Here is a 25,803-nt window from a genome sequence, read left to right as displayed (position 1 = left end):
ATGGCATGCTGACTGGAAGCTGTTCAGACAGAATTTAATGTTAATATCTCTGCCATAAGCAACCTCCAACGTTGTTTTAGAGAGCATGGCAGTACATCCAACCGGCCTCAAAACCACAGACCACGTGTAACCACGCCAGCCCAGGATCTCCACATCCGGCTTCTTCACCTGCGGGATCGTCTGAGACCAGACACCCGGATTGCTGATGAAAATAGGTTTGCACAACTGAAGAATTTCTGAACAAACTGTCAGAAACCGTCTCAGGGAAGCTCATCTGTGTGCTTGTCGTCCTCACCAGGGTCTTGACCTGACTGCAGTTTGGCGTTGTAACTGACTTCAGTGTGAAAATGCTTACCTTCGATGGCCACTGGCACGCTGGAGAAGTGTGCTCTTCACAGATGAATCCAGGTTTCAACTGTACCGGGCAGATGGCAGACGTGTGGGCGAGTGGTTTACTCATGTCAACGTTGTGTACAGAATGCCCCATGGTGGCGGTGGAGTTATGGCATGGGCAGGCATAAGCAATGGACAATGAACACAATTGCATTTTCTCGATGGCAATTTAAATGCACAGAGATACCGTAACGAGATCCTTAGGCCCATTGTTGTGCCATTCATCCAACGCCATCACATGTTTCAGCATGATAATGCACGGCCCCATGTCACAAGGATCTGTACACAATTCCTGAAAGCTAAAAATGTCCCAGTTCTTCCATGGCCTGCATACTCACCAGACATCCATTGAGCATGTTTGGGATGCTCTGGATCGACACGTACGACAGCATGTTTCAGTTCCCGCCAATATCCAGCAACTTCGCAGTCATTGAAGAGGAGGGGGACAACATTCCGCAGGCCACAATCAACAGCCTGATCAACTATGCGAAGGAGATGTCTTGCGCTGCATGAGGCAAATGTTGGTCACACCAGATACTGACTGGTTTTCTGATCGACGCCCCTACCTTTTTTATTTTAAAGGTATTTGTGACCAAGAGATGCATATCTGTATTCCCAGTCATATTAAATCCATAGATTAGGGCCTAATGAATTGACTTAAATTGACTGATTTCCTTATATGAACTGTAACTCAGTCAAATCTTTTAAATTGTTGCGTTTATATGCGTATGTCCTTAACATCACGTTTGGTCTTGCCAGAACCTGACCACTCTAGAATGAACTGTCAGACCAGTGAAACAAAGTACCATCGATCTAATGAACAGTTAATATTTAGACAGAAACCGTCTGGAAGATATAGGGGCTGTCTGGGGAATTCTGACTGTCACACAAACCTACATACAGTGGCAAGAAAAAGTATGTGAACCCTTTGGAATTACCTGGATTTCTGCATAAATTGGTTATCAAATTTGATCTGATCTTCATCTAAGTCACAACAATAGACAAACAAATAGCACACAAATTATTGTATTTTAATTGTTTATATTGAATACATAATTGAAACATTCACAGTGCAGGTTGGAAAAAGTATGTGAACCCCTAGGCTAATGACTTCTCCAAAAACTAAATGGAGTCAGGAGTCAGCTGACCTGGAGTCCAATCAATGACACGAGATTGGAGATGTTGGTTAGAGCTGCTTTGCCCTATAAAAAAGACTCACAACATTTGAATTTACAATTCACAAGAAGCATTGCCTGATGTGAACCATGCCTCGAACAAAAGAAATCTCAGAAGACTTAAGATTAAGAATTGTTGACTTGCATAAAGCTGGAAATCGGTTACAGAAGTATCTCTAAAAGCCTTGATGTTCTTCAGTCCAAGGTAAGACAAATTGTCTATAAATTGAGAAAGCTCAGCATGTTGCTACTCTCCCTAGGAATGGCCGCTCTGCAAAAATGACTGCAAGAGCACAGCGCAGAATGCTCACTTAGGTTAAGAAGAATGCTAGTGTCAGCTAAAGACTTAAAGAAATCTCTGGAACATGCTAACATCTCTGTTGACGAGTCTACGATACGTAAAACACTAAACAAGTATGGTGTTCATGGGAGGACACCACAGAAGAAGCCTCTGCTGTCGAAAAAAACATTGCTGCATGTGTGAAGTTTGCAAAAGTGCACCCGGATGTTCCACAGCGCTACTGTGGAACTGTTACTGTGGAACCTTCTGACAGTTGTGCAGGTCCGATCCGCAACTACAGAAAACGTTTGGTTGAGGTTATTGCTGCCAAAGGAGGGGCAACCAGTTATTAAATCCAAGGGTTCACATACTTTTTCCAAGCTGCACTGTGAATGTTTACACTGTGTGTTCAATAAAGACATAAAAACGTATAATTATTTGTGTGTCATTAGTTTAAGCAGACTGTGTTTGTCTTGTTGTGACCTAGAAGATCAGATCAAATTGTATCACCAGTTTATGCAGAAATCTAGTTATTTCGAAAAGGTTCACATACCTTTTCTTGCCACTGTAGATCGTCACGCACATTCCAACTCCTGTCATTAAATCAAGGTTGTCTGGTATGTTCCAGTGTGATCATATTTGTGCAAGAATACACTGTACAAACAAGCAGGAAGCCACTGGCACCACTAAATGTTTATTAGGGAAAGGTGCAATCTTCCCGATTTTACAATTTCAACCTCTTCGCACTGTACACAAATATAGCCCGAACTGTAATTTTCTCACATTTGCACGTACATGGATATAACCACAAATCTTATTAAGTGTCCAAATTAAAAAACGAAGCAACTATAATACGGCAACTACTGTTTAATAATAAAACACTCAACTTACATAATACAAATAAAAAACTAACATTATGTGACCATATTTGTTTATTAGCAGTTTGTTCTTAACATTTGAAAAAGGGCTTTCTTAAATTCACTGTAATTTTAATGCCCTGATTTCTACAGGTAAATTATTCCAGCCAGTTGGGCCTTTTGTATCTGAAAGATACACAGTATCTCAAAGATAAAAAAGTCCAGTTAAACAACCCTACCATGTCACAACAGAATGGATTGTCTCAGACAGATTAAGAAGGAAATAAATTCCACAAAGTAACTTAACAAGGTAAACCTGTTAATTGAAATGCATTCCAGGTGACTACTTCATGAAGCTGGTTGAGAGAATGCCAAGAGTGTCATCAAGGCAAAGGGTAGCTACTTTTCAGAATCTCAAATATAAAATATATTTTGATTTGATTAACACTTTTGTGTGATAAGCTGTCATCAAGGCAAAGGGTAGCTACTTTTCAGAATCTCAAATATAAAATATATTTTGATTTGATTAACACTTTTGTGTGATAAGCTGTCATCAAGGCAAAGGGTAGCTACTTTTAAGAATCTCAAATATAAAATATATTTTGATTTGATTAACACTTTTTTTGGTTACTACATGATTCCATGTGTTATTTCATAGTTTTGATGTCTTCACTATTATTCTACAATATAGTAAAAAGAAAGAAACCCTGGAATGAGTAGGTGTGAAAATATTTGGCTGGTAATGTATATACAAGGAAATATAAGTTAATACATTTAAAAATAAATTGGTACCAATGCAGATGTCTTCTGTTTGGGAGTGACAGACAATTTAGTGATTCATACACGGTGCAATGTTGTGTCTTATAATAACATCTAATTAATTTACTAACATTTAATTCACAAAGTAAGGTCTTGGTTGTGTTTTGATAGATGTCACCATTATCATGGACAGAAAGCAGCAGTTGGGTTACTAAGGTCTTTGTAATGGATACAGTAAAACAATTGTTAGATCTGTATAGTAACCCAAGTTATACAGTGCATTCGGAAATTATTCACTTCACTTATTCCACATTTTTTGATTTAGGTTACAGACTTATTCTAAAATGGATTAAACAATTCTTTCCCCTCATCAATCTACACAATACCCCATAATGACAAAGAAAAAAACAGGTTTAGACATTTTTGCAAATTTATAAAAAACATAAATACCTAATTTTACCGAAGTATTCAGACCCTTTGCTATGAGACTCGAAATTGAGCTCAGGTGCATCCTGTTTCCATTTTTCATCCTTGAGCTGTTTCTACAACTTGATTGGAGTCCCCCTGTGGTACATTCAATTGATAGGACATGAATTGTAAAAGGAACACACCTGTCTATATAAGGTCCCACGGTTGACAGTGCATGTCAGAGCAAAAACCAAGCCATGAGGTCAAAGTAATTGTCCGTAGAGCTCAGAGACAGGATTGTGTCGAGGCTCAGATCTGGGGAAGTGTATCAAAAAACGTCTGCAGCATTGAAGGTCCCCAAGAACACAGTGGCCTCATCATTCTTAAATGGAAGAAGTTTGGAACCACCAAGACTCTTCCTAGAGGTGGTCGCCCGGCCAAACTGAGCAATCGGGAGAAGGGCCTTGGTCAGGGAGGTGACCAAGAACCCGATGGTCACTTTGACAGAGCTCTAGAGTTCCTCTATGGAGATGGGAGAAACTTCCAGGACAACCATCTCTGCAGCACTCCACCAATCAGGCCTTTATGGTAGAGTCGTCAGACGGAAGCTACTCCTCAGTATAGGCACATGACAGCCTGCTTGGAATTTGCCAAAGGGCACCTAAAGGACTCTCAGACCATGAGAAACAAGATTCCCTGGTCTGATGAAACCAAGATTGAACTCTTTGGCCTGAATGCCAAGCGTCACATTTGGAGGAAACCAGGTACCGCTCATCACCTGGCCAATCCCATTCCTACTGTGAAGCATGGTGGTGGCAGCATCATGCTGTGGGGATGTTTTTCAGTGGCAGAGACTGGTACACTAGTTAGGATTGAGGGAAAGATGAACAGAGCAAAGTACAGAGAGAGTCTTGATGAAAACCTGCACCAGAGCATCCAGGACCTCAGACTGGGGCGAAGGTTTACCTTCTAATAGGACAACGACCCTAAGCGCACAACCAAGACAACGCAGGAGTGGCTTTGGGACAAGTCTCTGAATATCCTTGAGTGGCCCAGCCAAAGCCCGGACTTGAACCCGATCGAACATCTCTGGAGACCTGAAAATAGCTGTGTCGCAACGCTCCCCATCCAACCTGACAGAGCTTGAGAGGATCTGCAGAGAAGAATGGGAGAAACTCCCCAAATACAGTTGTGCCAAGGTTGTAGCGTCATACCCAAGAAGACTCAAGGCTGTAATCGAGGTCAAAGGTGCTTCAACAAAGTACTGAGTAAAGGGTCTGAATACTTATGTAAATTTGATATTTCAGTTCTTTATTGGTAATGCATTTGCAAAAATGTCTTAAAATCTGTTTTTGCTTTGTCATTATGTTTGATAAGGGAATTTTTTGAATACATTTTTAGAATAAGGCTGTAACAAAATGTGGAAAAAGTCAAGGGGTCTGCATACTTTCCGAATGCACTGTAGTTAATTGTTTTTTAATATAACCAATATGCTTCCATATTAATTTAGAATCTATCCTCAAAAAAGTTTATGTATATTAATTAATAAATGAAATAAATCAATATGTCTTAAATTAATCCATTTGGGTGGTGCTTTAGGTATTTTCATTTTCCACACGAGGACAACGAGGTCTGGGCCACACATTTTTGGTCCACCTCTTGTCCAATCCAAGGTCATTGTTCCCCCACCCTCAGACTGATGCAATTTTGCCTTTTCTAAGCGGCTGCTGGTTGTCAGTCAGGGCACTAAGGAGTGTGGCTCATGTCACAACATTAATTTTCACTATTTCGTCTGGTGTTGGCGACAGATCAAGCCGCTGCATCCTGTCATAAGGGAGAGAAAGTGTTTGAAATTCAACCGAGACGTAATAAGACCCCCTTCCCCACAAGGAAATACTGGTTGACCAGACAATCTTACCATTTCCTTCTCCCAAACATTAGCACTCCAAACGCTGCAACCAGCAATGCAGTTACTACCACCCCACCTACACCTAGGATTTCCATTCAATGGGAACAAGAGAGAAACAAAACCATCAGGAGAAAGGACTCAGACTTACTTCCTGTTATACTCCTTCTCTCCCTCCCTGTAATCTGTTTGGTAGCCTACTCACCCGCATATATGGCTGTAGCAGAACTCTTCTCAGTGCTTCCACCTGAGAGTGAGAGAGAAAGAGAGACTACATAAGTAAGTAAAATTCTTGAGAGAGAGAGATTCACGAGTGTGGTAATAATGGTGAAAGAATGATGCCAGGAAATGGTTGTAGTGAGTGTGTAGTTAGCATGCCCATGCCAGGAGAGATCAGTGGGAGTGAAGCCAGCTGGCAGAGGAACACAGGCAGTTTTCTCTAAAGACTAGCATCGTCTAGCACAGCGGTTCCAAAACGAGGGGTCGCGACCCTAAGTGGGGTCACCGGATATAAAAATGGGGTCACAGGAAAATGTTCAATGTGTGGGGAGGCACCAGCACAGAAGCTCACATCAATACCTTTGTCAGATAACACTGTTAAACAAATAATGTATGTGATTGCTAGCAATCAAGAGGAAACTGAGTGAACGACTCAAAAACTTCCCAGTTTATGCTCTCCAAATTAACGTTAGCTGTGAGGGCGGAGATGCCCATGCATTGACTTTTGTTCGCTATACATGTCGGACATAACGTTCTGTCTCACGATTCCCAAGCATGAAATGGCACAGGGGATGTTCAGTGTGCTGCGTGGCTATATTGACGAAAAACAGATTCCATGTGATCAAATGGTTTGCACAGATGGGGCTCCATCTATGGTGGGAAGGTGGGCAGGCCTCTGCACCCTAGTTATGAATGTCTCCCTCTGCCATATTGACGAATTGTATGATACACCGAGAGCACCTGGCTGCAAAAGACCTGAGCACAGAACTCGGGAGATATACTGCAGCAGGTAACTTTGATTGTAAACTACATCAAACCACATCCACTGCGCGCACGCCTGTTCACAAAACTATGTGGAGATATGGGATCAGAGCATGACAACGTTCTATTTCACACCGAGGCTTGGTGGTTATGGAGGGGAGTATTGGAAAGATTTTTCACATTGATGGAGTAACTGTTGTCATTCATAATGGATGTAACAAAAACAGACTTGGTTGAATTTCTGTGTAATGAAAAGAAAATGTGTCTCCTTGCCTATGTAATAGACACATTTGGGAAACTGAACAAACTGAACACAAGCATGCTGGGTGGGGAAATAAAAAAACATTCTACAGATGACTGACCAAATCAGTGAATTCAGAGGAAAGACTAGTTATTGTAGAGTCTTTCAAAAGCCAACCATGTTTCTAACAGAAAACAGCATCAGTAAGGGAAAGGCCCCAAATAAAAAAGTAACATCGGCTGTTAATAACATTTAAATTACATTTAAATTAATTTTTTTTCACATGGTTGGAGCCGTGAGAATTTTCAGATATCAAAATGGGGTTGTGGGCCAAAGAGTTTTGGGAACCCCTGGTCTAGCATGAACAACAAAGAACAGTACACCAGAATGGACCATTACCCAACACAGATCCTTAAATAAATGCAACAAAAATATATCTGTACTATTCAATAGAGTGATATACTATGGGACAAGTCTCCTCACCGCCAACTGGATCCTCATTGGAGGCTGGGGTTCTGAAGACAGAAGTCACCGCACTGGACTTATCCACTGGCACTGATGTAAGGTCATCGATGATGGTGGTTGTCACTGTAACAGTAGTAATGACCTCTTGGTTCTCTGTGACAGGATCCAGGGTTAGGGGGCAAAGGTCAGAGCAACAGTTTTAACTGACCTGTCCAACCATACCTCTCATAGAAGCACATTGATCATTAACATACGGAGAGAAGAAAGGCAGCAAGTGATGAAAATTGGGAGGTACATACGCAGTATTGGAGATAAAAGTGAACTGGGAGTGGTTGGTCTTGGGCTAATTCTCTCTGTGGGCACTGAGAGGTGCACTGTGGGAGATGGAGTTCTCTTGTGAGTTGTTGAAGCTGTTGGGGGAGAGAGGATAAAAGAGGTCAGTCATAAGAAATCAATACAGCCAGGGCAGGGACTTACAGTGCCTTCAGAGAGTATTCCCACCCCTTGAATTTTTACACATTTTGTTGTGTTACAGCCTGAATTTAAAATTGATTGAATTTAAATTTGGATAAACACATTTAAACACCCCATAGGATCAAAGTGGAATTATGTTTTAGGAAATGTTTACAAGTGAATTTAAAATGAAAATCTGAAATGTTTTGAATGTTGCTTAGCCACATAAGTTGCATGGACTCACTCTGTGTGCAATAATAGCGTTTAAAAGGTCTAATGCAGCTGTTTTTAGCTTAATATCAAATCATTTCTGGGTAACAATTAAGTAACTTACTGTGAAATGGTTAAAAAGAAACCAAAATAGCAACAATTTTGCTAGGACTGTCTGGGAGTGGTCTGAGTCGGAGGGGGAAAGAAAAGTTGCTGTTATTGGCAGAGGTTTGGAACACTTTCTTATTGGTCTATTAACTAATTTACTGCATGGTGATGTCACCATGTAGGCCAAAACATCATCTCTCCAAAACTGTTTGAAATTTCAGGCGGGCTTTTCAAACAGCTCCTACACTAAAAGGGTATTGTCATCATTTTTACAGTATTATTCCAACCTAGCATGGAAATATACAGTACCAGTCAAAAGTTTGGACACACCTACTCATTCAAGGGGTTTTCTTTATTTTTACTGTTTTCTACATTGTAGAATAATAGTGAAGATATAAAAATGATGAAATAACACATGGAATCATGTAGTAACCAAAAAAGTGTTAAACAAATCAGAATATATGATATATTTGAGATTCTTCAAAGTAGTCACCCTTTGCCTTGATGACAGCTTGCACACTCTTGGCATTATCTCAACCAGCTTCAAGAGGTAGTCACCTGGAATGTATTTCAATTAACAGGTGTGCCTTGTTAAAAGTTGATTTGTGGAATTTCTTTCCATCTTAATGCGTTTGAGCCAATCAGTTGTGTTGTGACAAAGTAGGGTTGGTATACAGACGATAGCCCTATTTGGTAAAAGACCAAGTCCATATTATGGCAAGAACAGCTCAAATAAGCAAAGAGAAATGACAGTCCATCATTACTTCAAGACATGAAGGTCAGTCAATGCAGAACATTTCAAAAACGTAAAAAAAAAATTCAAGCGCAGTCGCAAAAACCATCAAGCGCTATGATGAAACTGGCTCTCATGAGGACCGCCACAGGAAAGGAAGACCCAGAGTTACCTCTGCTGCAGAGGATAAGTTCATTAGAGTTACCAGCCTCAGAAATTGCAGCCTAAATAAATGCTTCACAGAAGTCAAGTAACAGACACATCTCAACATCAACTGTTCAGAGTAGACCGTGAATAAGGCCTTCATGGTCGAATTGCTACAAAGAAACCACTACTAAAGTACACCAATAAGAATAAGAGACTTACTTGGTCCAAGAAACACGAGCAATGGACATTAGACCGGTGGAAATCAAATCAAATTTGAGATTTTTGGTTCCAACTGCCATGTCTTTGTGAGACGCAAAGTAGGTGATCTCTGCATGTGTGGTTCCCACCGTGAAGCATGGAGGAAGAGGTGTGATGGTGTGGGGGTGCTTGGCTGGTGACACTGTCAGTGATTTATTTAGAATTCAAGGCATACTTAACCAGCATGGCTACCACAGCATTCTGCAGCGATACACCATCCCATCCAGTTTGTGCTTAGTGGGACTATCATTTGTTTTTCAACAGGACAATGGCCCAAAACATACATCCAGGCTGTGTAAGGGCTATTTGACCCAGAAGGAGAGTAATGGAGTGCTGCATGAGATGACTTGGCCTCCACAATCACCCGACCGTAACCCAATTGTGATGGTTCGGGATGAGTTGGACCACAGAGTGAAGGAAAAGCAGCCAACAAGTGCTCAGCATATGTGGGAACTCCTTCAAGACTTTTGCAAAAGCATTCCAAGTGAAGCTCATTGAGAGAATGCCAAGAGTGTGCAAAGCTGTCATCAAGGCAAACAGTGGCTACTTTGCAGAATCTCAAAAATAAAATATATTTTGAATTGATTAACACTTTTTTGGTTACTACATGATTCCATATGTGTTATTTCATAGTTTTGATGTCTTCACTATTATTCTACAATGTAGAAAATAGTAAAAAATAAAGAAAAATCCTTGAATGAGTATGGGTGTCCAAACCTTTGACTGGTACTGTTAATATATTATCATTTTTCCCACTTAGACATTACAGAGTATGTTGTGTAGATTGTTGACAAAAAATGACAATTAAATCCATTTTAATTCCACTTTGTAACACAACAAAATGTGGAAAAAGTCAAAGGGTGTGAATACTTTCTGAAGGCACTGGAGGTCCCATCCCAAGTCAAACAGACACCTGCACACAGTGTGGGGTTTGCCACAGAAACAGCCTAAATCACAGAGAGAATCACATCGTGTACTCAGACGGTTGATAACCACAGTCTGATCAATGTCAGTGGACTCTTTCCCTTAGGTCAGCGTTTCCCTAACCAAGGGGTGCACATTTTGGTTTTTCCCTAGCACTACACAGCTGATTCAAATAATCAACTAATCCTCATGTTTTGAATCAGCTGTGTAGTGCTAGGGCAAAAACCAAAACATGTGTAACCCTTGGGCTCCCGAAGACCGAGTTTGGGAAACAATACCTTAGGTCCATTGGCAATGTACAGAATGTTCCATACAATGTATCTTTCCATAAACTTTGTCATACAGATCACGTACCCAAAAGGATAGGAGAGAAAGTGAAAGTAGTGGTGATGGATGACAGAAGAGGAAAGAAGAGAGGATATTACTAATGTAGACTCAAGGGCGTTCGTCATGGTGATCTGTTATTTTTAGTCTATGGTATTGAAATAAATCTGCACCCACTCCCCTATGGTACTTTCCATTTTACTTTCAAACTTGTACTTATTTCTTTTTTAACTGCCTTATGTTCAAACCATAGAGTAACATTATGGAAACGTTGTACAGCTACTAAAGTGTATTTAGACGGTTTCACCCTACGTCTATGAGGTTAACAGAACACAAGTCCCATGCTAACCAATTGGCTAATTTCCCAGATATCAGAGATAATGATTCTCTCTCTCTCTCTCTCTCTCTCTCTCTCTCTCTCTTTCTGTCCCTCCCCAATTGGTAATTACAGTCCTGTTCCATCGCTGAAACTCCGTGCGGACTCGGGAGAGGCGAAGGTCGAGAGCCGTGTGTCCTCCGAAACACAACCCAGCCAAGCCGCACTGCTTCTTGACACATTGCCCGCTTAACCCGGAAGCCAGCCGCACCAATGTGTCGGAGGAAACACCATACACCTGGCGACCGTGCCAGCGTGCACTGCGCCACAGGAGTGGCTAGTGCGCGAAGGGACAGGAACATCCCTGCCGGCCAAACCCTCCTCTAACCCGGATGACGTTGGGCCAATTGTGTGCCGCCCCATGGGTCTCCCGGTCGGCTGCGACAGAGCCAGGATCTCTAGTGGCATAGCTAGCACTGCGATGTAGTGCCTTAGACAACTTCGCCACTCTGGAGGCTCTCTACTGACTATTTAACCCAGTGTTTAACCCAAAAGGCTCAGACTTTTCTGTTTCCCTCTATGTGGGCTGGCACCCATGTCTCCGGTGGACCTGCTCTGACTTGGAGCCAAGGCAAGGGCCTGGGTACTTTTCAGCTGTCATTTTATTTTTACATTTAACCTTTATTTAACTATGCAAGTCAGTTAAAAACAAAGTATTTAGTGTCGAACTCCTGATGGAAACACTAGAGCTGGCATTAACATAAAACACTGGTGACACCCTGGTGTGGGAGTAAGTCTAGATGGAAAAGTACCAATAAGGAACTGAGAACAACTCTATAGAGTCTTTCACAGCCTGAAAACGAAATTAAAACTAGAGAGATGCTGGCTTTAATCTCACTGATCTCCCCTGACATGAAACTCACTACAACCATTTCCTGCCATCCCGCTTTGGCAATTATTAACAAGATTCATGAATGTCTCTTTTTCTCTCTCTGGCAGACAGGCAGGCAGGCAGGCAGGCAGGCAGGCGTGCATGCAGACAGGCAATACTCACGTTCTATCGTAGTTGGAATAGATGGGTAGGCTGGAATAAGCACGCGAGAATCAGCCAGAAAATACACACATTTGTTCCAAATATCTAGTCTCATACCTGCTCTTTATATGTAAATGATATGCATTACAGATGTAGTCTATAGTTATTGCATAATTGGAATACCTGATCTTATAGGTGTGGCTTGTCTGTCTTAATGTGTCATAGGTGGGTAGCGCGTCTACTTACGTATGCATATCAGTGTTGGGCCTTCCCACTGAAGAACCTGATCAATTCGTTTGCACCTGATGCGACTGGAGGTCCCCGCCATCCTCACATAGCCATCCACACACTGGTAGTGTACGAAGTAGTTTTCTTGATAATTATCCCACTTGTTCAGGGGCTTGGTGAGCTTCCACTGAGGCAGGGGTGGGCAGAAGTCTGAGGGGTGATGAGAAGGTGACGAAGTAAATAAGGTGTGTTCCCATAAAACTGGGGTGGAACCAAAGCCCCCCCAAAAAATTGTGCTAGGACTGTCTGGGAGTGGTCTGAGTGGGGAGGAAAGGGCACCTAAGCAGTGCATGAACCACAATGTGGCTCAATCCACCAGATCGGAAGGACCTAATGGGAGGGATATGTAATCTGAAAATGAGCTGTTATTGGCAGAGAGGTTTCAAACTCTCTTTGTTATTGGTCAACTAATTTATACCATCTGGTGATGTCACCAGGCAAACCAAAACTCATAATCAGCACATTTTGCATGGATGAAGGCCCTGTGTAGACTGTATTTTCAACCAACAACTATTACATCACACATTATCACAAAAACAAAATCACACTTTTACAGTGTGAGTTTCTTCAGTTGTTGCATAATATATAATAAATAATTCAGAAAGAAAATGCATTTTGACTGCATTGAGCCTTTAACAATGTTTGCCATTACTCATGGTCTCTCTGGAAGGTTAGTAGAAAACATAGCACGAGAGGAAAGATATGTTTGAGTAGTGTTTTAAGGACAATATAAGCAAGACAATGGGTGTGAATAGGGTTGCAAAGGGTCGGAAACCTTCCGGTAAATTTCTGGAAATCTTCCGCAAATTTTCCATGGGAAGTTAAGCCCGGGAATTTGGGGAATTTTGCTTAAATTCATCAAAAAAGTCAGTTTATAACAGTGAACCTTTTTTGTGGGATATACATAAGGCAATTCTAGGTCTTGTGGTATATTTTGGTTAAACTATTTTGGTTATACTATTCAATGGAATTGCAACCCTCAACATACACAGTGCATTCTTCCATCACATGTACAAGATCTTGCACACTAATGAGATGATATTGAGCCCACACTACTACACTGTCTGAGCCAAAGACTACGTGCTTCTGTTAAGTTTTGATTGCAATACTGGGTGGGGTGAATATATTTTCTATGACATACTGTCACGTTCTGACCTTAGTTCCTTTTTTATGTCTTTATTGTAGTTTGGTCAGGGCGTGAGTTGGGGTGGGCATTCTATGTTGTTTTTCTAAGTTTTGTTCTAGTCGTTATATTTCTATGTGTTTGGCCTAGTATGGTTCTCAATCAGAGGCAGATGTCAGTCGTTGTCTCTGATTGAGAATCATACTTAGGTAGCCTGTTTTCCCACTATGGGTTGTGGGTAGTTATTTTCTGTTTAGTGTTTTTGTTTGCACCTTTCAGAACTGTTTGTTTGTCGGTTTGTTGATTTTGTTCAGTATTCATTCTTTATTAAATTATTATGAATACGTACCACGCTGCACTTTGGTCCTCTTCTCCTTCCACCAACGACAACCGTTACACATACATGTTTTTTTGTTAACTAGTAAATAGTAGCCTACAGCAAAGTGTGTTCAAATAATTTCTAACTTGTTAATAACTTCTGCTAGTTATTTTTGCTACCATGTGGGTTTTAGCTTGCTTGATCCTGCTATCTGGAGTGTTAATTCACCTGTTTCCATTCATGTTTCATTTTAAAATATGTATTTTACAACGAGTTGTTTAATCTGCTTAACTATTTATCTGTACATTGAATTGTATTTTTTATTTTATTTTTACTGATAAAATAATTTATATGTTTAAAGATAATGACTAAATAATTCTAGCCTGAAACCTAACTATTAGGGATTATAGTTTATGTAGCATGTATAAGGAATAATTAAAGTATTAAACATAAGTATGTTAGAGAAATGTGTGTGTATGTGTGTATGTGTGTGCCTAAGAAAATACAGAGAACAATTAAACTGTGTTTGACCCGACCTGGCTAGAACTCTGAGAAACTTATGATAGGACAGGGAGTACTTCTCAAGGTTTGCCTAATCTCGGGGGAATGGAACTGTCGGCTGGGTAGTGATACACAGTGGTGAGAACTCTGGATACAACTCACCTACTGTTCGTGTGTATGTATGTGCGTAGGATATCTACTGTTTGTGTGGAAGTATATGCGTAAGTAAGGAGCCAGATATAAAATGGATGTCTTTGTATAATGGACTTCAGAGTGCTCTCGTGAATAAACGTTTTGACTATTGTAAGCTGGGAAATCTGTCTGTTTCATTTAAACCAGAACCGTACAAACTCTGGGTTGCAGACTGAGTAGATTAATTGAAGTTTATGAACATTGATAATGAAATTCTCATAACATCTACTCATTTTTTTCTAATCTTTACAGGAAAATGCCACGGGCACTATCTGATATGTGGAAACATTTCACTGTTGCTAATGTAGAAGGAAAAGCTGTGTACATTTGCAAATACTGTGCCAAATCATATCTGAAGAATGCAACAAAGATGCAGAATCATCTGGCCAAGTGCATAAAGTTCCCTTAGCGCTCACAACAAGCAACCTCTGACAAAAGTCCCTCTACTTCTATTCGAGGTGAAAATGATGAATCAGACACCTTATTCAATAGCAACAGCTCATGGTCCTCCTGGAATCATAAGTTATTTTGACTCAATGGAGGAACGTAGTCAGAGAAATGCTGATGAATGTCTTGCTCGAGCTGTGTACGCAACTGGTTCACCTCTGATGCTCACAGGCAATGTGTATTGGAAGAGATTTCTGAATGTTCTTCACCCAGCATACACCCCTCCAACCAGACATGCTTTATCTAGTAATTTGCTGGATACAGAGTTCAACAGAGTTCAAGTGAAGGTCAAGCAAATCATAGAGAAAGCAGACTGTATTGCAATCATCTCTGATGGGTGGCCGAATGTTTGTGGGCAAGGAATAATTAACTACATCATCTCCACCCCTCAACCAGTATTCTACAAGAGCACAGACACAAGGGACAACAGACACACCGGTCTCTACATTGCAGATGAGATGAAGGCAGTCATCAATGACCTTGGACAACAGAAGGTATTTGCACTGCTGACAGACAATTCTACAAACATGAAGGCTGCTTGGTCTAAAGTGGAGGAGTCCTACCCTCACATCACACCCACTGGCTGTGCTGCTCACGCATTGAATCTGCTCCTCAAGGACATCATGGCACTGAAAACAATGTATACACTCTACAAGAGAGCCAAGGAAATGGTTAAGTATGTGAAGGGTCATCGAGTTATAGCAGTAATCTCCCTCACCAAGCAAAGTGCTGGTGAGGGAAACTAAAACAAGAAGCTCCAGCGCTCAGGTCTGTTCAATGCTGGTCCGACCAATCTGATTCCACGCTTCAAGACTGCTTTGATCACGTGGATTGGGATATGTTCCGCATTGCGTCCAACAACAACATTGAAGAATACGCTGATTCGGTGAGCGAGTTCATTAGAAAGTGCATCGGCGACGTAATACCCACAGCAACGATTAAAACATTCCCAAACCAGAAACCGTGGATTGATGGCAGCATTCGCGTGATACTGAAAGCGCGAACCACTGCTTTTAACCAGGGCAAAATGACTGGAAACATGACCGAATACAAACAGTGTAGCTATTCCCTCCGCAAGGCAATCAAACAAGCTAAGTGCCAGTATAGAGACAAGTAGAGTCGCAATTCAACAGCTCAGACACAAGAGGTATGTGGCAGGGTCTACAGTCAATCACGGATTACAAAAAGAAAACCAGCCCAGTCGCGGACCAGGATGTCTTGCTCCCAGACAGACTAAATAACTTTTTTGCTCGCTTTGAGGACAACACTGACACGGCCCGCTACCAAAACCTGTGAGCTCTCCTTCACTGCAGCCGAGGTGAGTAAAACATTTAAACGTGTTAACCGTCGCAAGGCTGCAGGCCCAGACGGCATTCCCAGCTGCGTCCTCAGAGCATGCGCAGACCAGCTGGCTGGTGTGTTTACGGACATATTCAATCAATCCTTATCCCAGTCTGCTGTTCCCACTTGCTTCAAGAGGGCCACCATTGTTCCTGTTCCCAAGAAAGCTAAGGTAACTGAGCTAAACGACTACCGCCCCGTAGCACTCACTTCCGTCATCATGAAGTGCTTTGAGAGACTAGTCAAGGACCATATCACCTCCACCCTACCTGACACCCTAGACCCACTCCAATTTGCCTACCGACCCAATAGGTCCACAGACGACGCAATCGCAACCACACTGCACACTGCCCTAACCCATCTGGACAAGAGGAATACCTATGTAAGAATGCTGATCATCGACTACAGCTCAGCATTTAACACCACAGTACCTTCCAAACTCGTCATCAAGCTCGAGACCCTGGGTCTCGACCCCGTACCTGTGCAACTGGGTACTGGACTTCCTGACGGGCCGCCCCCAGGTGGTGAGGGTAGGTAACAACATCTCTACCCCGCTGATCCTCAACACTGGGGCCCCACAAGGGTGCATTCTGAGCCCTCTCCTGTACTCCCTGTTCACCCACGACTGCGTGGCCATGCACGCCTCCAACTCAATCATCAAGTTTGCGGACGTCACTACAGTGGTAGGCTTGATTACCAACAACGACGAGACGGGCTACAGGGAGGAGGTGAGGGCCCTCGGAGTGTGGTGTCAGGAAAATAACCTCACACTCAAAATCAACAAAACAAAGGAGATGATTGTGGACTTCAGGAAACAGCAGAGGGAGCACCCCCCTATCCACATCGACGGGACAGTAGTGGAGAGGGTAGTAAGTTTTAAGTTCCTCGGTGTACACATCACGGACAAACTGAATTGGTCCACCCACACAGACAGCGTTGTGAAGAAGGCGCAGCAGTGCCTCTTCAACCTCAGGAGGCTGAAGAAATTCGGCTTGTCCTCAAAAGCACTCACAAACTTCTACAGATGCACAATCGAGAGCATCCTGTAGGGCTGTATCACCGCCTGGTACGGCAACTGCTCCGCCCACAACCGTAAGGCTCTCCAGAGGGTAGTGAGGTCTGCACAACGCATCACCGGGGGCAAACTACCTGCCCTCCATGACACCTACACCACCCGATGTCACTGGAAGGCCATAAAGATCATCAAGGACAACAACCACCCGAGCAACTGCCTGTTCACCCCGCTATCATCCAGAAGGCGAGGTCAGTACAGGTGCATCAAAGCAGGCCCCGAGAGACTGAAAAACAGCTTCTATCTCAAGGCCATCAGACTGTTAAACAGCCACCACTAACATTTAGTGGCCGCTGCCAACATACTGACTCAACTCCAGCCACTTTAATAATGGGAATTGATGGAAATTTATGTAAAAATGTATCACTAGCCACTTTAAACAATGCCACTTAATATAATGTTTACATACCCTACATTACTCATCTCATATGTATATGTATATACTGTACTCTATATCATCTACTGCATCTTGCCATCTTTATGTAATACATGTATCACTAGCCACTTTAAACTATGCCACTTTATGTTTATATACCCTACATTACTCATCTCATATGTATATCCTGTAATCTATACCATCTACTGCATCTTGCCTATGCCGTTCTGTACCAACACTCATTCATTTATCTTTATATACATATTCTTTATCCCTTTACACTTGTGTGTATAAGGTAGTAGTTGTGGAATTGTTAGGTTAGATTACTTGTTGGTTATTACTGCATTGTCGGAACTAGAAGCACAAGCATTTCGCTACACTCGCATTAACATCTGCTAACCATGTGTATGTGACAAATAACATTTGATTTGAAGTGAGAAGAATAAGAGCACCACATTGAAGCTGCCCAGCAACACTCGAGAGAGTGGTAAGCAGCCTGAAACTCTTGAAACCTATAGCAGTAGCCATTGCACGGATTGAGGGAGACAATGCCATCCTGTCTGATATTCAGACTCTGCTTGCAGATGTAGAGAAGAAATCCGTACTGCCCTGCCCACTTCACTGTTGCTCCAAGCAGAGGAAACTGTAGTTCTGAAATACATCAAAAAGCGTGAAGACTTCTGCCTGAAACCCATACACGCCGCAGCGAATACGTTGGACCCCAAGTATGCTGGCAAAAGCATCCTGTCTGGTGCAGAGATGAACAAGGCCTATGGTGTCATTACTACCGTGTCTCGCCACCTTGGCTTGGATGAGGGCAAGGTTCTTGGCAGTCTGGCGAAGTACACTTCCAAGCAAGGGCTTTGGGATGGAGATGCAATATGGCAGTCGTGGCGCCAACATATCTTATCAGCCACCTGGTGGAAGGGACTTTGTGGATCTGAGGCTCTTTCCCCTGTTGCCTCCATCATCCTCCAATTCCCACCGACGTCAGCCGCCTCAGAGCGCAACTGGTCCTGGTCTAGGAACACACACAGCACGCGAAAGGTTGACCAATACAAGGGTTGAAAAATTGGTGACCACCCGGGCAAATTTTTGGCTTTTTGAGCCTGACAACGAGCCATCCTCAACAAGGTTGGAAAGTGACAGTGAAGATGAGGCCTCAGATGTTCACGAGGTGGACATTGAGGAGGTCATTGAAGAGGTCCAGGGAGAAGACAAGGGGAAGACAACCAAAGCTTTAGTTTGTCGACTATCATTTTACAGATGTACGTTGAAAAATGTTTTTGGGAGATGCGATGGATCATTGGGCATCATTCAATATTCAGTGAAATTGTCACGTTCCTGACCTATTTCTGTTAGTTTTTATGTGTTAGTTGGTCAGGACGTGAGTTTGGGTGGGCAATCTATGTTTTCTGTTTCTATGTTTGTTTAAGGGTTGCCTGGTATGGCTCTCAATTAGAGGCAGGTGTTTGGCGTTTCCTCTAATTGAGAGTCATATTAAGGTAGGTTGTTTCACATTGTTTGTGGGTGGTTGTCTCCTGTGTCAGTGTTTGTTGCACCATACGGGACTGTTTCGTGCGTTCTTTGTTTTATGTAGTCATTTTTCCTGTTGTGCGTTCTTCGTGTTTTATGTAAGTTCGTATGTTCAGGTTTGTCTACATCGTTTATTTGTTTTGTAGTTTTCAAAGTGTTTTTCGTGTTCGCTTCGTCTGTTCAATAAACCATTATGTCATCATACCTCGCTGCACATTGGTCTTCCGATCCCTCTCTCCTCTCCTCGTCCGAGGAGGAGGAAGAGTTAGAGCACCGTTACAGAAATCATCCCATGTGAAGAGTCAAATTATTTAATTAAAGTTTAATTCGTAATTAAATAGTTTTAGAAAATGTATATTGGAAGGATTTAATAATTTGCAATTATGTCTACTTATGATTGTCACGTCCGTCGTTAGAATGAGACCAAGGCGCAGCGTGGTATGCGTACATTCTCTTTTAATGAATGAACACCGAACAGACCAACAAAATGAACAAACGAAACGTGAAGCTATACAACTAGCGCTGACAGGCAACTAAACATAGACAAGATCCTACAAACACAAATGAGGAAATGGCTACCTAAATATGATCCCCAATCAGAGACAACGATAAACGGCTGCCTCTGATTGCGAACAATATCAGGCCACCATAGAAATACAAAAACACCTAGATGACCCACCCAAGTCACTATCACGCCCCAACCAACACAGAGAAAAAACAGCTTACTATGGTCAGGGCGTGACAATGATAAGGTAAAAGGTTTATGTTTCTGTCTCCATATATGGTAAATATATCCAATGCAAAAAACATCTACATTTAAATGATATTAATATTAATTTGCATATATTTCCATTAATTCCCATATAGTCCCGTTAATTCCCACGAAAAGTTTCCACCTCTAAATTAGGGTCGGGCAATATGGCAAAAATAGTACATCACGGTTTTTGATTTTTTTTTAACGGTATGACGATATTTTATGTTTTCTAATAATAAAAGTTCAAAATTTGCTTTATGAGTAGTGTGTCAACACATACATTCTAAGTGATTTCAATGGGTCTTTCTCCATTCTGATTGTTTTATACTGTTCAATTCAACTTCAACCAAAAAAATGTCATAATTTTCATACATTTCTGCATTTGAGATCATTTTTTGCAATTTAGAGCAAAACACTTGGGTTAACTGTTGGAATAATGGAAATAGAATGTCTATTCTAATTATTTAGTTACAATATAATAGTGGGCACTTTGAATACAGTGCTGTTTGACATGACAATGAATGAAAATGCCAGGGAGGAGTTGTGTCAGGGTAGGATCTAAAGTGTTTATATGCCTTTTCTAGGGGACCCTATAATCTTTGGCTACATTGAATGTTTTCTCTTAGCTACTTCATGTAGCTAACACATTCTTGCTTTGTGTTTACCTATTTAATTTAGAAGATACTGTTGCACAAACAACATGCTGATATAGGTCTACACCATCACTGGTATTCTCAGGCTGTATAGTTAATTACGCTCTTACTCAGTGCATTTATTAGCTAGATAGCTAGCGATTAGCATTAGCGTCTAACAATCAGCGGCTAACAAGATTTAGGAACAACTAGATAAGAAAAGACAAACGAGCTGTTTGCAGATGTAAGAAACACAAGCTAATAGTGTAATTATAGAATGCTAGTAGATTTCTATTAAGAAGCAAAGTGACAACTGCATCGTTGTCATCAACATTGTTGCATGTGCTGCATAGACCATGCAGACTGAATGCAAGTGTCTCGTGGTTGAGGAAAAACAAATGCGCTCCTTGAGTGACACAAGCTGGGTATACTAGGTCTGTGTGGAAAGCGCATGAAGAGAGTGATGACTCAAGTAGCGAAGTAAACTATAAAAATGGGTGTTACACACTGCGTATTACATTTAACAAACCAAACATTCAAATACCGTTATAGAAGGTAAAGTAAAAACCCAAACCGGTCCGTGCATCAATATCGCAGAAACGGTATACAGCCCTGCCCTACTCTGAATATTCCACAAAATGTGCAACCCTGGGTGCCAAAATGTTTAACAATTACATTCCAGAGAGCCTTTAAAAGAGCCTTCGTTGGGTTGCCCACAGATGTGGCAGGTTCCTGTCATGTCAAATAGTGTCCACTGCCAAATTGTGTTCAACCCCTGTTTCACAATGGGCTAAAACAGGGTCACACATGGTGTTTTTTGGTAATCTTAAAAATCTTCATGGTATCAAAAGTATACACCTCACACACATATGGTTATTGGCGCAAATTGAAGAAGACACCTGTACCATGTCAGATATTGAGCTGAAATGCAGTCTGAGTTTACATCCCAATATTACACTAATATACAACACAGAAGCTCAAAACATAAAACACCCTAGTTTGTTTTTGAGGTGTGCATGAAGAGTACTATTCAAAGATGCTCTGTTGGTCAATATTTCCCTTCAGTGAATCCCTATCATCTTGTCAACAAGCAGATATATTTTACCAATCTGTCTGTATAGGCTTTTATCCATAACAAGTCCCAGGCATCAAATCTTCTGTTTCTGGAGTATGAAGCCTCTTAATGTACAAGTATACACCCGAATCTGTCACAGGGCCTTACCCCCAAACCACTCCTTAATGCTGTGTGCCAAGCAGAGAGGAATCAGGTCCCATTTATAGTCTTTGGTAGGACACACCCGGGGATTGAACTCCCAACCTTCCAATCTCAGGTTGGGAGGATGCTGAGGTTGTTTTACATTTCAAAAATCTCTCCAAAATTTATTTAAAAATATATATATTTCTATCAATTTCTATAAAATTATTTTTTATGGCCAAAATGACACTCTTTGATTATAGACAATAACTTTTTCTTGTTTTCATGAATGTTTGAGTTTAGGTCCATAACTGGCCTCTGTCTGCTTAGACTGCTTTCAGGGTAAGGTAACATGGTTTCTTTCAGCATTTCTCAAACAGGGACCGGTGATTAGGCCCTCTTCCTCTGGGGACCATTTGGGTAAAGAATAATTGCCCATTGCTTTTTAAAATTAAAAACACACATTTTTCTTTACTAACACATAGGCTATGATTGATTTAAGATAGCTTGATTGTCCATGTTATTACTATTTCATTCTCTATTTTAGGACACCTGGTAGTATCTGAAACAAATGTGTAAAAACTATTTGATGAAACTGCACTAAATAACACACAAACACATTGAGTGTACAAAACATTGAGTTGTACCCCCTTTTGCCCTCAGAACAGCCTGAATTAGTAGGGGCATGAAATCTACAAGGTTTCGAAAGCGTTCCACAGGGAAGCCGGCCCATGTTGAATGCTTGAGTCAAGTTGGCTGGATGCCCTTTGGGTGGAGGACCGTTTTTGATACACACGGGAAACTGTTGAGCGTGAAAAACCCAGCAGCGTTGTAGTTATTGACACACTAAAACCGGTGCACCTGGCACCTACTACCATACCCTGTCCAAAGGCACTTAAATATTTTGTCTTGCCCATTCATTCTCTGAATGGCACACATACACAATCCATGTCTCAGTAGACGCTATGCTTAAAAATCCGTATTTAACCTGTCTCCTCCCCTTCATCTACACTGATTGAAGTGGATTTAACAAGTGACATCAATAAAGGATCATAGCTTTCACCTGGATTCACCTGGTCAGTCTATGTCACGGTTCCATGTAGAACCCTTTCGCCAGAGGGTTCTACATGGAACCAAAAGGTGTTCTACCTGGAACCAAAAAGGGTTCTCCTATGGGGACAGCCGAATAACCCTTTTTTCAAAGCGTGTATGAGAGAATGATAGTTCTACCTGGAACCAAAAGGGTCCTACCTGGAACCAAAAAGGGTTATTTTAGGTTCTAGATAACACCTTTTAAGAGTGTTGTTCAATCTATGCGGATGGTAACCCCCAACAGGTGAGTAGCATCCTCAACAACACACACAGACTCACCAAATAACTATTCATGAATAAATAACAGAAAGAAAAAAACATATGCTTATTATTCAGTGTGAAATAAATGAATAAATAGTAAGTAAGGGATAAAACACAGACGTTCTGTAACATTACCTTGGAATTATACAACGAGTGGGTCTAATCCTGTATGCCAATTGGTTAAAACTGCATTCTAGCCGGTGTCTATTCCACAAGTTACCCCCTACTAAATCTATGACATTGAAATGCGTATTTACTCTGTTCCATCTGACTGCGCAATCCACTGTCTCATCAGCTCAGCCAGGTAATGCATACTGAACAAAAATATAAACGCAACATGTAAAGTGTCCCATGTTTCATGAGCTGAAATAAAAGATCCCAGAAATATTTCAAACACACAAAAAGCTTATTTCTCTCAAATATTGTGCACAAATTTGTTTACATCCCTGTTAGTGATAATTTCTCCTTTGCCAAAAGAATCCATCCACCTGACAGGTGTGGCACATCAAAAAGCTGATAAAACAGCATGATCATTTATTTCAAAGGTGCACCTTGTTGGGACAATAAAAGGCCACTCTAAAATGTGCAGTTTTGTCATACAACACAATGCCAGCAATTTTTTGAGGGAGCGTGCAATTGGCACGCTGACTGCTGGAATGTCCACCAGAGCTGTTGCCAGATAATTGAATATTAGTTTCTCTACCATTAGCCGCCTCCATCCTCGTTTTAGAAAATTTGGCAGTATGTCCAAACAGCCTCACAACTGCAGGACAAGTGTAATCATGCTAGCCCCTCTTACATCCAGCTTCTTCACCTGTGGGATGATCTGAGGCCGCTATTGTTGTTCAGTATTTACACTAGATCTACACTGTAAAAAGCATCTAGACATTATCTCCCATTTCTTTAAGACTAGCATTTGGTTAAATGTTATTTCTAACAGTAAATGTGTGCTTATAGTATTGTTTTATTTGGTAACTGTGGTATAAACGGCGTAAACAAACGCAAAATACTACAAGTTGCCGTTATTCTGACTGAAGAGCCGGGGCGTGACTTTGTAGCTGTAGCTAGCAGTAAGCAAGGGATACGAACGTTGCCGCTGAGCATGGCAAACGAACATAAAGAACAAACGACTGGGTCGCTTATTTAGCTAGATAAATAGTTTGCTGATAGCAAACCTGCTTATATGACAACTGAATTAAAAAAAAAATCAGTTTCTGAAAACAGCTGGTCAAACTAGAAACATGGGAGGATAAATATCGAACTAGCAACCAAAATATAAGAAAGTGTGAATTCGCTTAAAAAATAAAAATCAAAGGAAGAAAAAATTCCACAGGTAAATGTTTTATTTGGCAACTGTGCTATAAGCGGGATAAACAACACCGTTTTGTAAAATACCTTGTAAAAAGGAACTCTGCAAAGGGACGACGTTTATCCCTTACTATACATAATTGTAACAGACAAAATGTACTGACCTCGACTGACAGTATTGAGTCGACACACTTTGATGATAAAAAGGAGGGAAAGGAGACGCAGCCGCATGACACTGGAGCCTGCTATTCCAATGTTTAAATAAAGGAGTCTCTGTAAAGTCTATTTGATAATGAACTGAGCCACAGGAAAATAATATGCATCTCCTAACTTTTGAAGTGGTATGTGATAACGCCGCAAACCTTTCATCCAAATGTGTAGCTGCCACTTTGGCACTTTCACTTTCATTCTCAATCATTCAGGTCTACTGCTGCAACCTGGACTCAGGGGTAGAAATAACATAGTAAATGTAAATCTTCATTATTAAAATTAGTATGATAGTTGTGCATGATGGGATTTCAACACACAACCTTTGGATTGCTAGACGTGTTGGTTGGATTCCAATATACAATCATTGATACCAATTGTAAGACTATGTCATAGATTTTTAGAACTAACCAACGATAGACTACAGCCTGCCGTTTCCGATGTGAACAAATTATTCATAGTGGGCAGAACAAGCAAGGAGGAGGGCAGAGCCAAGCACGAGCTAGCGAGATCCTATTTGCGCGTTCTAGCATGTATTTGCGTATAGGGAACGCCTACTCTGTGAAGTGCGCCTGTGCAATAACTCAATTCGCCCTTGCACTCCTTCTAAACAACGGCATTTTTTAGACTTTGGCAAAGGGTAAAATCTACTAAACTTAATCTATTCTGTTAGTAACAGAATATAGTTTTGGGAACAGAAAACTATATTGAAATCAAATATTTAATCGGTGCTAAAATGTGCATAATATCAGACAAAATCCATCTCGCTCCATCTTCTCCTACTGTCGGCCACTGGCCTTCTTTCCATCACCATATTTGGTAGTGAGCGGAAACGCTAACCGGATGCTTTACACTTATACATCCGGAGAAATATCTGGCTTATTCTTCTATGTGACTATTTGATATGGTTTGAGGTCCGCACACGGTCAACGCTTGTATAAAAGTTGTCATCTGGCTCCATCTAGTGGTCGTTTGATTTTTGTTTATTTTAGATTTTTGTTTTCCAGTTGTGGTTATCCGAACGCTAGGTGGAGACAAGATAGTGTTTGATAAGACCACAGGGCCTCACTTACACCCTAGGTATCCGCCTAACTAATGGCGTGGAGAAAGAGGTAGGTGAAGTGAAATTTGTTTGGTTAATTGGAAATGGTAGGTTATTAATATTGTGTGGTAGCCAGGCTCATCAAG

The 25,803-nt window shown here is 41.3% G+C and overlaps 1 protein-coding gene across 2 annotated transcripts; it reads right to left on the bottom strand.

Moving 5' to 3' along the window:
* Positions 1–1,814: 1,814 nt before the first annotated feature.
* LOC129838646 (complement decay-accelerating factor-like) lies at positions 1,815–24,812 on the bottom strand. 2 transcript variants are annotated; one of them, XM_055905760.1, is made up of 8 exons: positions 24,573–24,812; positions 12,218–12,409; positions 11,993–12,022; positions 7,765–7,875; positions 7,484–7,618; positions 5,984–6,025; positions 5,791–5,863; positions 1,815–5,696 (listed from the first exon to the last, which is right to left on the bottom strand). In XM_055905760.1, the coding sequence occupies exons 1-8, from the start codon at positions 24,637–24,639 to the stop codon at positions 5,633–5,635; spliced, it is 714 nt and encodes a 237-aa protein (XP_055761735.1). In that variant the 5' UTR covers positions 24,640–24,812; the 3' UTR covers positions 1,815–5,632. The 2 variants fall into 2 exon arrangements, with proteins under 2 accessions (XP_055761735.1, XP_055761736.1); XM_055905761.1 differs by lacking the exon at positions 11,993–12,022 and having other exon boundaries at positions 1,816–5,696; positions 24,573–24,810.
* Between the last annotated feature and the right edge of the window lie 991 nt (positions 24,813–25,803).

Source organism: Salvelinus fontinalis, chromosome 39 (genome assembly GCF_029448725.1).
Source record: "Salvelinus fontinalis isolate EN_2023a chromosome 39, ASM2944872v1, whole genome shotgun sequence".
Taxonomy (NCBI): Eukaryota; Metazoa; Chordata; class Actinopteri; order Salmoniformes; family Salmonidae; genus Salvelinus; species Salvelinus fontinalis.
The sequence above is the reverse complement of the archived record's forward strand: the minus strand, read 5'-3'. Positions and strand labels throughout refer to the sequence as shown.